This window comes from Adiantum capillus-veneris, chromosome 29 (genome assembly GCF_014529385.1).
Source record: "Adiantum capillus-veneris isolate H3 chromosome 29, ASM1452938v2, whole genome shotgun sequence".
In the NCBI taxonomy this organism is placed as follows: domain Eukaryota; kingdom Viridiplantae; phylum Streptophyta; class Polypodiopsida; order Polypodiales; family Pteridaceae; genus Adiantum; species Adiantum capillus-veneris.
The window spans coordinates 104,919,118-104,933,434 of record NC_140959.1 but is presented as its reverse complement, the minus strand read 5'-3'; the positions used below and the strand labels follow the sequence as shown (position 1 = coordinate 104,933,434).

At 41.5% G+C, this 14,317-nt stretch overlaps 1 protein-coding gene across 1 annotated transcript; it reads right to left on the bottom strand.

Moving 5' to 3' along the window:
- Positions 1-10,149: 10,149 nt before the first annotated feature.
- Positions 10,150-13,832, bottom strand: LOC147419700 (triacylglycerol lipase OBL1-like). The gene is made up of 5 exons (XM_086506090.1): positions 13,122-13,832; positions 12,394-12,626; positions 11,912-11,945; positions 10,882-11,789; positions 10,150-10,518 (listed from the first exon to the last, which is right to left on the bottom strand). Exons 1-5 carry the CDS (start codon positions 13,504-13,506, stop codon positions 10,252-10,254), a joined length of 1,827 nt encoding a protein of 608 aa, XP_086362216.1. The 5' UTR covers positions 13,507-13,832; the 3' UTR covers positions 10,150-10,251.
- Positions 13,833-14,317: the final 485 nt, after the last annotated feature.

Here is a 14,317-nt window from a genome sequence, read left to right as displayed (position 1 = left end):
CAACCTTCAGCTTGTGCAGCAACTACAGAAGTTGAGAGTGCGCTGTGGCACTACCGACTTGGGCATATGAGTGCCAAAGGAATGCAAATCCTTCAAACAAAGAAGCTTCTACCAGGTTTGAAAGAAGTGGACTTAGAGTTCTATGAAGATTGTGTTTATGGTAAACAAAAGAGGGTAAAATTTCAAAAATCAGGAAATGAAAGAAAAAATAAAAAACCTGAGTTGGTTTATTCTGATGTTTGGGGTCCTACAAGTACACCATCACTTGGTGGCTCATTGTATTATGTAACATTCATAGACGATGCGACTAGAAAAACATGGGTTTATGTCATGAAGAATAAATCCGATGTATTTTCCATATTTCAAAGGTGGAAAGCCTTTGTGGAGAATGAAACAGGTACCAAGGTTAAATGCCTCAGATCGGACAATGGAGGCGAATATTGCAGCCAAGCTTTTGTGCTAGCAATGGCATTCGGAGGCAAAGGACAACCCCGAGGATACCTCAAAAAAATGGGATTTCGGAAAGGATGAACAGGACAATCATGGAACGAGCACGAAGCATGCGGCTACATGCAGGCCTACCGCTTGAGCTTTGGGCGGAAGCTGTAAGTACGTCTGTGTACTTAATCAATCGGTCACCCTCAACGGCATTGGATGGGGGAGTTCCAGAAGAGGCATGGACAGGTAAACCGGTGAATTATGCATTTCTCAAAGTGTTTGGGTGTGAGGCTTTCATGCACATAGATAGAAGCCTAAGATCAAAGTTAGATGCAAAGTCCAAAAAGTGTTTCTTCATTGGCTATGGAGAAGGAGACTTTGGGTATCGCCTATGGAATCCTGAAGATGGTAAAATCTTACGGAGTAGGGATGTAATTTTTAACGAACAAAATATGTACAAAGATTACTTGGAAAGAAAACAAACAAAAGAAACAGGTGATGAGTACATGGAGCTTGAGGACGGTGAAGACTCAAGGACTGCAAACGGTGACAATGTGCAACAACGTCAACCAAATGAGGAGCCTCAACCTATTCCCCGAAGATCTACAAGAGCAAGTAGACCTCCAGAAAGGTTTGTTCCTTCCTTCAACCATCTCTTGATCTCAGATTCTGGAGAGCCGGAATCATATGAAGAAGCTATGCAACATGAATCCAAAGAAGAATGGACGAAGAGCATGCAAGTGGAGATGGACTCACTACATCGCAACCAAACATGGGAGTTGGTTGAGTTGCCTAAAGGTAAGCGGGCACTTCAAAACAAATGGGTGTACAAGCTAAAGGAAGAAGAAGGTGGGAAGAAAAGGTACAAGTCTAGGCTTGTGGTAAAAGGTTTTTCTCAAAAGAAAGGTATTGACTTCAATGAAATATTTTCTCCTGTTGTAAAAATGAACTCAATTAGGCTTGTCTTAAGCCTTGTGGCTGCTCATGATCTAAATCTCGAGCAAATGGATGTAAATACGGCATTCCCTCACGGTGACTTAGAGGAGGAAATCTACATGCTTCAACCAAAGGAGTATGAAGTAAAAGGTAAGGAGAAAATGGTTTGCAGATTAAAGAAGAGCTTGTATGGTTTAAAGCAAGCATCAAGACAATGGTACTTGAAGTTTGATCGATGGATGTTGGATCATGGATTCACAAGATGCAACTCGGATCACTGCGTCTACACGGAGAATTTGGGAGATGGGAAGTTCATCATCCTAATGTTGTATGTTGATGACATGTTGATTGCAAGTGCTAACATGCAGGACATCAAAGACCTAAAAGAGGAGCTGTCCAAATCTTTTTCAATGAAAGATTTAGGTGCTGCAAAGAGGATACTTGGTATGAAAATATCAAGGGACAGGACGAAGAAGACAATAAAGCTATCTCAAGAAGATTACATCAAGAAGGTACTAGAAAGGTTTGCAATGCAAAATGCAAAACGAGTCTCTACACCTTTGGCTGGTCATTTTAAACTAACGAAGGATATGTGTCCAAAGACACAAGAGGAGATAGCCTATATGTCTAAAGTTCCATATGCTGCAGCGGTAGGTTCTCTAATGTATGCTATGGTCTGGATAAGGCCAGACATTGCACATGCAATGGGAGTTGTGAGTAGGTTCATGGACAACCCAGGTAAAGAGCATTGGCAAGCTGTGAAGTGGATACTTAGGTATCTAAAAGGGACAACAACAAATTCTTTGTATTTTGGAGGAACTGATATTTTTCTAGAAGGGTATGCTGATGCAAATATGGCAGGTGACAAAGATACTCGAAGGAGCACTACTGGCTATGTGTTCACGGTTGGAGGCACAGCAGTAAGCTGGGCTTCAAAGCTGCAGAAAGTGGTTTCACTTTCTACCACGGAAGCAGAGTATGTAGCAATGATGGAGGCAAGCAAAGAAATTTTGTGGCTTCACAGATTCTTAGAAGAGCTTGGATTCAAACAAGACAATTGTGTCTTGTACAATGATAGCCAAAGCGCTATCCATCTTGCGAAGAACTCAGCCTTTCATTCAAGGACAAAGCACATTGAGGTGAGATATCACTTCATACGCACTCTTTTGGACGAGGGACAACTAAAGCTAGGAAAGGTGCATACAAGTGAAAATCCTGCAGACATGTTTACAAAGGTGGTCAACAAGGAGAAGTTGAGCTTTTTCTCATCTTCAATCGGCATTCAAGGATAAGAAGCCAGAATGGAAAGCAGTCACAGGTTTGGTTTGGAGATCAGTCTCCAAGTGGGAGATTGTTAAGTATGGAGCCTGATTTACCCTTGTAATTTTCTGTGGTAAAAGCGCACATTTGTAAGGCCCCCATTATGAGGAGAAGCCATCGTGCATGAAGGAAAATCACTCACCAGAAACCAAAATTTTCACGGACAAGAATCAGGGGCAACTTTAAAGGCCTCGGGGGCGGAGGCCCCCGAGACTTTTTTTTCGCCGGAATATTATGGCCGGACGGCGGCCGGAAAGTGGTTGGAAAACAACCGGTCGGTTGGTCGGTGGCCGGTAGTCCATGGCCGATGGCCGGTGGTCGGAAGTCAATGGCCGGTGGCCGATAGTCGGAAGTCAATGGCCGGTGGCCGGTGGCCGAATTCAAAAGCGGACTTGTCTTCTCAAGGGCGGCCACACGTCATGGGCGGATTGGAGGGTCCGATTTGGACTTATTCGCACAAGGGCGGCTACACATGGCTGTCTCTCATAAGAGAGGGCAGCCCTTTTGGCCTATAAAAGGAGGCCATTTCTACACACATTTCATAGTGTGAAGTTGATGCAACAAGGTGAGTGTGAGGTGGTGAGAGTGAAGCAAGGCGGGAGCTCCATTAAGGGTATAATCCCTTTGTAAACTACTTCTTGTTTTGAAGTACTAAAGCCATTGAGTGGCTGCTTTCCCGTGGACGTAGCCCACATTGGGTGAACCACGTATATCGTGTGTACTCTCTCTCTCTCTCTCTCTCTCTCTCTCTCTCTCTCTCTCTCTCTCTCTCTCTACTCTATAATCTCGTGTATATAAATCTGTCTCTCTCCATTAAGTAATCTACTCAATTATCTATTTAGCTACGTCTTATTTCCTAACATGAGCAAGTTGCAGAAGTTGTGATGGTTTTGAGTGATGCTTGGTATATGGGAGATAGCATTGAGCTTGAGGGGAATTTTTGAGATGTAAAACTCAATATGTGCTGCTCCTGGATGAGTATCATCGACAATCCTCATCATTGGAACACCTTGGTGGATACGTATATCTTCGCTAGTGATACTATAGGTGTACTATGCCAACCTGTTGGAGTGATGGCACACTTATCTAGCCCCCATCTAGCTAGCTCACTCACTTATGGTTCACACTAAATCATTGTAATATTTTTCCCTTACTATTGTATTATCCTATTATGCGTTGTAGACTTCTTATCTTGAGTTAGTGAAGAAGAACAAGAAGAAGGTTTAGCCTGCTTCTCCCCCTCTCTCTCTCTCTCTCTCTCTCTCTCTCTCTCTCTCTCTCTCTCTCTCTCTCTCTCTCTCTCTCTCTCTGTGTGTGTGTGTGTGTGTGCGTGCGCGCTTGCAAGAGATCAAGATATCTCATTCTTTGTTTTGTAAGAAGAGAAATCAATACGTTTTTATCAGTTAGAGCATCTTGCTTGAGATACGCTCCGCTATTGGTTGAGCAAAGTGACATCAATTGCTTGGCATGCCACAAAGGACAAGGAAGAAAGGAATACAAATATATGTTTGCATTTCTTTGTTAGTGAATGGATACCTTCATTTAACGGCCTCACTTGTCTTCCTTTGCACTTTGTTTTAGAATGCTTTTGTGAAGCTTCACCTTGTCAGTGCAGGGGGATTATAACTTTGTGAGCATCTTAATTAGAACTTTTAATAAAAATTTAGAGCTTTTTATAATTGGTCTTAAATTTTCTACATATACTATTTTTAAAAGATCCTCTCATGATCAATAGATATAGCTCATGCAGTGCAAAATAACATCGTTTAGATAGATTTTAAGTTGTAACGTGTGTCCCTTGCTAGGAACAAATAACATATTAATAGCTTGTGGGCAGTTTGAACTTGCACTCCTCCTTGAGCTTCAACATTCACATAGAGCAATCACAACATGCATATATTTCGATAACTTGCAAGCCTTTGGTAACCTAATTGTAAAACCAATGGGAAGAACAACCAAGGAAAAACATGATGGCAGATTTCTATATATAAAGTGATCATTATTTTGTAAGCATAAAGTAATGATTACTTCGTAAGCCTGATGTGTTGTTCTGATTCCTTGAGCCTAGAACCATCTGCTTTGGATGATCTAGGCCATTTCCATCAACTAAAATCGGATGGCCCTCTTGACATGCTTTTAAATTAAAATATTATCATGTAGTGATAGCACATTGACATTAAAAAAGCAACCATGATCTTGTCGCGTGCAAGTGCTACCCATTATCACGAGTGGCACCCTTGTTTCTTTCCTCGCCACCACCTACCTCCATCATCACTCGCATCTGCACCTTGTTCATCACACCACTTGTGCTTCTCTCGTCACCATCTGAAATTCCATCTCCTACCCCACAATAGTGGTGAAGCTGGTAGGGCGGACACTCAGAAGAATGAGAAGCAAGAAAAGTTTACCAGGAGTCTCAAAGAGAATGCAAGCTCAGCTTTCGGAATGCATTGGAGGCCATAACAATCTACTCCAAGGAGGAGCTCTACGCCCTGATGGTGTTGCTAGATAGCATGTTTTTACACAAGCATCTCTGAATTCATGACAAGCTACTCTGCAGCAAGCTACCTCTGCAACCCTCTTTAGCTTCGACGCAAGTGGGCTATTTGTTTGATGGCAGCCATATCTACGAGGCTGATTTCTACACTTCTCATTGAATCTATATTTTTTGCAAGGTTGTGGTAAGACCCGGACTCCTCAACTCATAATATGGACGGGATTTTTTTCAAGAGCCGAGGCTAAGGCAGACAATGTCATAAAATCTAATATCTAACCAACCCAAATGATTTTCTCATATTAAACTGATCATTTAATGTGGGACAATAAACGCGAACAAGGGTTAGAATGTAGACATGTGCTTATGGATCTGTCTCAACAAGGGGCCAAGGTTAAAGGGGTCCAAATGAGAGATGGTATTTTAAAGAGCAATGCTACCTAATGGAGCTTAAATACCTTAGGGTTAGCTTTATTAAAGACCTCCAAAAATTAGTGTTAAAAAGTCCTTTGACCTTAGGCAAGCTAGGGCTGACCTTGAGGTGAAAATCCTACCCAAGCATGAGGTGCTTATCGTGCTTGCTAACTAAGGTGCTTAAGGTGTTTGTGGGAACCTCGCCCAAGTTTGAGGTGCTTCTCATGCTTATATGACTAAGGTTCTTGAAGTGTTCAATTCAAACATGATCTCTCCAGAGACATAAACGATTTTCATGCTTAAATGACTAAGGTACTTGAAGTGTTCAATTCAAACATGATATCTTAACAAGCATAAAAGACACATGTCAAGATCCTCCCCATTTGGCCCTTATAATGAGCTTGAATCCTATTGGATAGGCTTTAAAGGATTCCAATGAGAATTTAGATGCATAAAAATAAATAATTAAGTTCTTTCTCTCAAAGAGGAAAAAGAAGACAGATGTCCAAATGATATAATTAAATAATATAAAAGAGAGAGAGAGAGAGAGAGAGAGAGAGAGAGAGAGAGAGAGAGAGAGAGAGAGAGGTGGATCAAGCATGAGAGGGGGTATACTCTCCCGCACATACACACTCTCTCTCTCTCTCTCATTGTTTGAAGTGCAAGTGCAAGAGCTCCATCTCCTTCTCCAAGCTTGTTGAGAAGTTGAGAGCCTACACCAACACTCTTGACTATGGAATGAAAATCCAACCAAGAGCCATGCTTCAATGATTAAGCTTGTCATCTTCTTCATCTTCATTACTATGCTATTATGTTATGCTAAGCAAGAAGAGTGATGATAAGTGAAGAACTATTTCTTTCTCCTATGAATGATTCTTCTTCCTCTTCCCTACCCTCATTCCCCGCTAGCTCTCTCCACCTTCGAAGGTGTTTGAGGCCTTCGAACTGAGGCTTGAGATAGTTGATGCTTTTTGTAAAGTTTATGTTATACTCGTGATGCATGAAGCTTTCCATCTTCATTGCATCACCTAGGTCACAAGGAACACAAAAATTGTATTGTACCAAGTCTCTCTTGATGGGAGAATCTATAATATAAACGCCTTTTGGAGGGGGGACCGGCCTTAAGTAAATCCGGTCCTCAACTATTGTATGTTCTCTAATACTCTCTCTTGCAAAGTATTGTTCATGCCAAGTTAATTAAGTACTATGTTTATGTTGCTACCATCAATTAAGTTCACCCTCTATGTTCTCAAAGTAATCTCACAAAAATGCTCACTCTAATTCTCTTAACTCCGTTGTTCTCAAAGTTCATAGGCCATTTCCATTACAGACAAGGATAGTTATCTACAGGCAAGAGGGGGTGGCCAGAAATAGCGACATGGTCAGAGAACCTACAACAACTTATCTACGAGATAAGGTGATGAGGCGTCAGTAACACAAGCACAGTTAGGGTTTGGAGGGATCTCTATTCTTAAAGCGAATGTAGACTTCCCAATCTAGGCTATATGTCCTTATCTTGGCCTTTTTAGTTGTGAGTGATTCCTTATTCCATTTGACCCAATAGAAAAAGAGAGGGACTCTTGCCGCCCCTCCGTCTTAACTAAGGCTTGAAGAAACCTAGGTTTAGGCTTGAAAAGTTCTAAGTTTGCACCTCCAATTAGAAGCCAAGGATTGAAAAATAACCTTATCTAAAGTATTTTAATGTTTTTGTAAGCCAAGATCTATAATTTCAATAAAAAAGTAGTAGAAGCTATGTTGTTTTCCATGGAAATTTTCCAAAATATATTAAAATACCTCTATTCTTATCTGCATGGGGTTTTTCTAAGTTTAAGAGACAAGCATTTCAAACCCTAGTACTACCCTAGCATCTATACTAACATAATATGGCGGAAGTGAGCGCCCTTTACACATGTCGACATTTGTGAGATGAAGGCTACATTCCAAAAATAAGGCAAGCTTCAATGCACGCGTTAAAGAGGGAGAGAAAGAGAGAGAGAGAGAGAGAGAGAGAGAGAGAGAGGCCGCCAAAGGCAGGTTGGAAGTCCACCTCCCATTCCCCACTCGAAAAGAAATGCCACTAACATTTCTAACCATACCCTTTTTATTATCTAACCTCATCTTCTGTCCGCAATAAAATTGAGAAAGTCCTTCATGCCAATTAGCCACTACAGACGATGAGAGGTAACAGTGGACTTGGTTGGGGTTGTCCTTACCTTTACGACGATGCTGTGCCTTGGCATATAAACCTGAGGCCTCTAAAATAACCTCAAAACTCATCGGATAAAACTCTGTTTACCTCTGATGCTCGTTCTCTCGGAGATGTCGCAGTATGGCTTCCTCCAAAGCTTTACGCTCAAACTACGTAAGGCCAATCTGTGGCTGTAGAAGAATTTGAAAAAGGCAGTATTGTCCTCTTTGGATGCCGTGATCGACTGCTCTGTTTCAGTGCCATGGGAAAAACACAAAATCAGATTTTGGTGCTGGGATTTAAAGCTCCCTGTTGCATGCGGCGCTTGTCGAAACTGCACTACTCTGCTCGCGACAAAAAGTGTTGTAGTTGAAGCTATCTTTTCACAACAACATAGTTTGGAGTGATTTGGTGGTAGAAAGATATGTTCAAAAAGCCCCACATAATACGGTACAATAGGAGGGCATTCTTGCATATGCAATGACCAGCTTTGCTTGCAGTCTCAAAGCATTTGCTTAGGATTGGCCATTGACAAGGATTTGTAAAACTGATGAGGTTTTGAAGCAACGGAGCTATTATTGTACGCGGTGCTCATCTTGTGGACATGTATGCCTGCCGTTCTTAAGGCTCGAAGCATTGTAGGGAGGCTGCCCTCTCCTGACATGGTTTGCACCAAAGAGTTCTCTCAAAATGAGCAATGTTAAGGAATGGTTAAAAACATGCAGAGCGATGTCTTGCCTGCTAAATTTCCATGGTGATCGATGCCTGTTGGATTTGGTTTTTTTCTCAGTGTCTCTGATCAAACCACATGCTTTGAGGATGTAGTGTCTGTGGGCACGACAAACTCTGAGTTCATACTGTGGGTATTTCATTCTAGAGCTTGACCCTTTAAACCATGCTTCCATAACCTGTGTGAAGGGTCCAAGGATTGTTTGACCGTATGAAAGACGTTTATTTCCTGCATGATAGAAAGACAGTTGAAGTCATCGAAGGATCAACCACCATCACAGTAGTGGCGTGCAAGCAAGCCTTGAACGGTCTTGCCATAATTTCAGTGGCAATCCTTGCGCAAGGGGTTACAAGGAAGGGCAGCGCATATTTGAGATGCTGGCACCAGCAGCACCATTCTTTCACTTCTCTGTCTTGCATCTTTCGGCTTGTTCGTTGAATGTGCTTCGGTTCAACCTTATCTCCTGCTTTGATCCTAGGATAAGATCCAATCGTGCTGAGAAGTTTCTGAATAAATTTCTGTTCTTTCCACAAGATGATGCACTCACTTAGAATTCAGGGGCCAAATATTATTGTAAGCATTTCAAGGGCCAAATATCGTTGCCTCTGTATGTGTGTGTGTGTGTGTGTGTGTGTGTGTGTGTCTTGTGCTCTATCTGATGGCGTTCACTACTGACATGTTGTGGCATCACTCAAATTGTTCTTTTAAAGTCCTTTGTAATGGAGTGGCTATTTGAGGGTATTGCAATGTCCAATAGCTCAGGGTATTTCCATAAAGGCTTCTTGGAATGAGCAAGCTGTGCTCAATGAAAACATTGGATACCTTGGTGCATTTTGAACAATTGATCCTTCTGATGCCACTATGAGATCTCAAGGCATAGTATAAATTTGGTGATGCCAACTGGAGTGGTCTTACTGCAGATGGCCTTCTTGCAATTTAAGTCTGATAGGATTCGTGCATGTTCCAAACACGTGCAGAAAAGTTCATATGTATTCACTTCAAGATCTTGACCATATGATCGGTTATATATGTTGAACTGTGCACTGAATGTTGGTGAAATGAATGGCCCAATTTGCACACCTAGTTTCATCATGTTAATTTTGTTAAGTGACGATTATGTTACCTCCAAGGTTTTGTTGCAAAGGGGAGCATACCCAGTGCCCTGTCAACATGGCTCTCTCTTTTGTTAATTTTGTTAAGTGACGATTATGTAACCTCCAAGGTTTTGTTGCAAAGGGGAGCATACCCAGTGCCCTGTCAACATGGCTCTCTCTTTATCGACACATGCTATGTACAGGCTATCAATGACAACATGAACCAGAACAACTTCTATTTGTGTGTATCCGGAGTATGCATTTATATAAGAGTTTGTGGTATGCATGTACATGCCGAACCTTATGAATGCGTAACTGTACATGTCCATTAAGGTTTGCATTGTGAGGATGTCTCCATATAGATGGTGTTGTTACATGTTATGATTATTTGATTTGATTTGAACAACAAATTGACCTTAACCTAAGGTTATATGTTGAGGATATTTTATTTTATCTAAAAAATAATGCTGCTGATGAATGGGGTCTTATACAGCAGATGAAGGCATCAACAAGTATGAAAAATCTGAGCCAAATAGACACAATTAATAATGACTAATCATGCCAATAGACTTGTCTTAGAAACCAATTAGGTGTTCCGGTGCAATTGCAAGACCTGTGTTTTTGTCCTGCTCTACAGCTAGAGTTCATCAAATGGCACAATCTTGAGTTGAGATGGCCCCAAGCGAACCGCATTGACGTAGTTGGTGGGAGCATGAGCAATCACTCCTGGCATTAACAAGGCCACGAACCTGGCAAGTGCCATTAGGCTGGAGTCCGTGAAGTCGTCGCCATACAATACCCTGTTCAGCAACATTCCAGTCACTAGCTCCCATGCTGCGAATATACGCATAACTACAGAGAACAGGACATCCACAAAATTCCTGTTGGGCTGCTCAATCAATGCCTGTGCCATCATAACCAGAAAATTATCCATATTATTCACAATTGAGCCTCATGGGTCACTGAATTTACTACATCTATAAATTCATGGGTCACTCAGAGGCTGAACGAATGGCAGTGGGTGTATTGTTAAGCGACGAGACATGCATACATACATGTAATGCATATACATACATACTTGTAATGCTGAGACGCATACATACATTTAATGCCTGCACACATGCATGCACAAATGATGACATTTGGCATTTCAATGACTGCATGCATATCATGCGGAACTAGTGTCCATTTTCTGAACAAGCAATTGTTGCGAGCTTGCATGTGAGTTTACATGCATATTGAGTCTACGAACCCGTGATCTACTTACCCTCTGCTGGTACAAAATGTTGTTGTAGCAGCAAAATCCAAAGTGCTTGAATCCAAAAATCCTGTCATCAAATGGTACTCTTGGAACAAGGTCGTATGCGTACACCACTCGATAGTATTGCACCTTGTGCTTTTCAAGGGTGCTGGCCATGAAACTAGCAAAGACCTTGTCACCGACACGTGGCTGCCCGAATGTGAAAACCGCCGCCAGGTGCTCCACAAGCAGCTTCTTTTCATTCCCCTCCACATTGTTGTACAAGACAAGGGCTGCAAACAATACGGCTAGGGCTCCTCCCAAGCTATGCCCGGTGATTACGAGTTGAGCCTTTGGGTTCTCTTTCAAAAGCTGGATTAGGTCGGTGCTGATCCTTTCAAATCCTAAAACTCTGTAAGCGAGCTCATGTTTGATTCTCTCAATGTCATCTGTCTGCATCATATCAGAATGCTTGTGAAAATCCATCGACGTCATTCCCGGACTTTTCGCTGCCATGGATTGGATTGTATGTAGAGAGAGTCCTGTTGTGAGCTCTTTGTTAGGATCATTCAAGTTCTCTTTGAGCCTTCTTCCGGAGTCTTCAATATCGTCTCTATTGACAAGGCCAAGCGCCTCTAAAAATCCAAGATGGAGCCTACCAATCACATCATCTAGTTCCACAAATGAGAAGTCAAGGTCTGTCGACCAGTCATCGGCATCGAATGGCTCTGTTCCTCGGAATGCAAGTACCACCAGGTTTGCGTCTCTTGGTTTGTCAGTGAATGTGAAGGCCTGTGTAGAGGGACGGAGTATTGTCGATGACTTTAAAGTATCAAGAACAGGTCCAAGGAATGGCATCTTTCCTAGGTGTTTCTCAGCTAATACAATAGCCCCATGTATTAAGCTCTGCAGAGTGCCCATGGGCTTATCATGAGCTGCAAATGTATAAAGAATTATCACAACTCATTACAAATAGAAATTCAAGGCCACTTTATTTAGAGATATGAATCATTATGCAATATACTTGAAAGATATGCAACCATATGGCCGGACGTACCATTTTGAAACTCGTAGAATTGTTGAAAACGCATCTGCAAATGCAATGAAACTGGTCAACAAAGATGAGAAAGATATGACAATGTCAGGAGTGACTCATTTTCCGACTAACTACCACTACAAGGGAGCCAGCTTGTAAGTATAGACACTTTAACCGACGTGGTTGAACTGCTATTTATACTCCGGTGGCAGCTTCAGTACTAGTGTCAGCACCAAAACATCGGTGTGCACGTCATTATCACAGGCAATATAAGCATCGGTATCACAGCTCGGTGACTAAAAGCTTTTGGGTGCCTAGCGTATTGTACGAAGACATAAATGCAGAGCATACAAGATGATAGTTTAAGTATGACGTACTATATATTGTTGAGCTCTCATATTCTCACATATATTAATTAAAGCTATCTCCCAATGTATGCAGACCTTTACTATGCACGCACTCAACGAAAAATTCACAGAAGTAGGAAGAGTTATATTTCTCACATTCCATTGCTTGTTCACTATAGGTTCTTGTACATGGCGTGACTCGTACGCAAGCTTGGATGCCATCATACATAGGTCTGCAAAAATCTTGGAATTGTAATGAAATTTTCCTGTGTTTGGATCAATCTTCAGCTGCGAGGAATACGGATAGATCAAGTCCATCCTTCGATCCAACCATCCTACAACGGAATAGTACGCCGATGGATCTTTTTCCCTTGGAAAGAAAGTAATGCCTTCAATCAAGAATAAGATGCGGCAAGTTATTTGGCATGTAGAAAAAAGATGTTTTAATCAAGCACGAGAGATAAATTTGGAATGGACAAAGGATTAAGTATATGGGAAATCACAAATCATGATACTAATTATGAGTTGAGATAACTGACTAGCTGTATAATTTGGATACAAAGCAGAGGAAATTACTTCTACAAAGTCTTTCTGCATTATATTTAGCCCTTTGAATGAGTAGTATTAATAATGCCTAATGTTGGTTGATCTAATTCTTAATAAACTAATGATGCCTAGTGTGGATTAGTTTATTTGTAATGAGGCTTAATGTGGATAAATGCATTTGATATGATGCCTAATTATGAGTGCCTAATGTAGATTACTGCATTTGTAATGATGCCTAATGTGGATTAATGCATCTGTAATGATGCTTAATGTGGATTAGTACTGCTTTATTAATGATACCTTATCTGGATTAATGCATTTGCATGCTTCTTGATTACCTTTTAGATTGAGAGTAATAAGCTTTGAGAAAAGACCAATGACTCCATCATTGGCGTGGTAGAAGTTGAGGAACCATTCAAGGAAGATGCCGGCCAATGCAAGTGGCAGCTTCACAGCAAGGAGAAGGACAAGAATGATGTGGGAAGCACTCTCCTGCCATATTGGGGCCTTGTCATACTTGGTTTTATGCTCCATCTTGGGATGAGTCTGATAGGCCAAAGCTGGATCAGCGAGCAAGGGCGACAAGCGCAGAGGCGGAATGAGACATGTGAGAGCAGCCCATAAGAGATTGCCCCAACTCTCATACTTCACTATTCTGTACTTCACATCAATGTGCTGCTCATCTGTGCGGCACTTCTCTTCTGCGATATTCGTCCCGTTCATGATAATTGAAAATCTTGGACTTATCAGTAATTAGACGCAGTTTGATTAGGAGAGCTGATCAGCTGCTAATCCCACAATTTAATGGCTAAACAACAGATACGATCACCCGAGAATTACTAGCTACCTGGCTGAAATTAAGAGCTAATCGCTAGCCAATTGAGAATTAATTAAAAGAGCCGATCAAATGAAATAATCAGATGTCTAATTAACAATGTACAGAGCCCACCAGGACTTGCCTAATCACTAATTACGTTTTCGTAATCTCTGCTTAATCAGAGCTAATGGATGACGACCCAATTTTGTTCATTGTTAATACTAGTTATACCATCCCTCATGAGTCATGACGACTGGCGCCGCCGCCACCATCTTGCGATGTCAAAATATTTTTGTCGATTTCATAGTCATGAGGGATGGTATAACTATTTTACAATTTTTAAGAAATATATATTCATAAAAGTACTGGTTTCACTCAGTAAAGAATTAAGAGCACTTTCACACACACATTACGTGTCATGTCAATAATCTTGTTGTTTTGTAGATGCTATCCAGTCATTCTTACACTAATACTAGTACGGCCGATCGCCTTCGGCTCTCTCTTCCTCTCTCCCTCTTTCGCGTGCAAAGGGGCTTTTTAATTTTCAGTTTTGGACTTTAGCCTTCAGGTTACAGATTGCGACACGTGTAAACGGCTTAGTAGATTTTCAGTTTTGGACTTTAGCCTTCAGGTCGCAGATTGCGACACGTGTAAAGGGCTCCCCCTTCCGTCATATTATGTTAGTAGATTAAGGCTCGGGTAGGCTCATATTGTGTG

What these genes read in the sequence shown, in the direction of transcription:
- LOC147419700 (XM_086506090.1), bottom strand. Translation starts at nt 13,506, where the DNA reads ATGAACGGGACGAATATCGCAGAAGAGAAGTGCCGCACAGATGAGCAG. An exon ending in TATTACTCTCAATCTAAAAG is followed by an intron (nt 12,627 to 13,121) that starts GTAATCAAGAAG and finishes TCTTGATTGAAG; the next exon opens with GCATTACTTTCTTTCCAAGG. An exon ending in ATTCTACGAGTTTCAAAATG is followed by an intron (nt 11,790 to 11,911) that starts GTACGTCCGGCC and finishes ATACATTTGCAG; the next exon opens with CTCATGATAAGCCCATGGGC.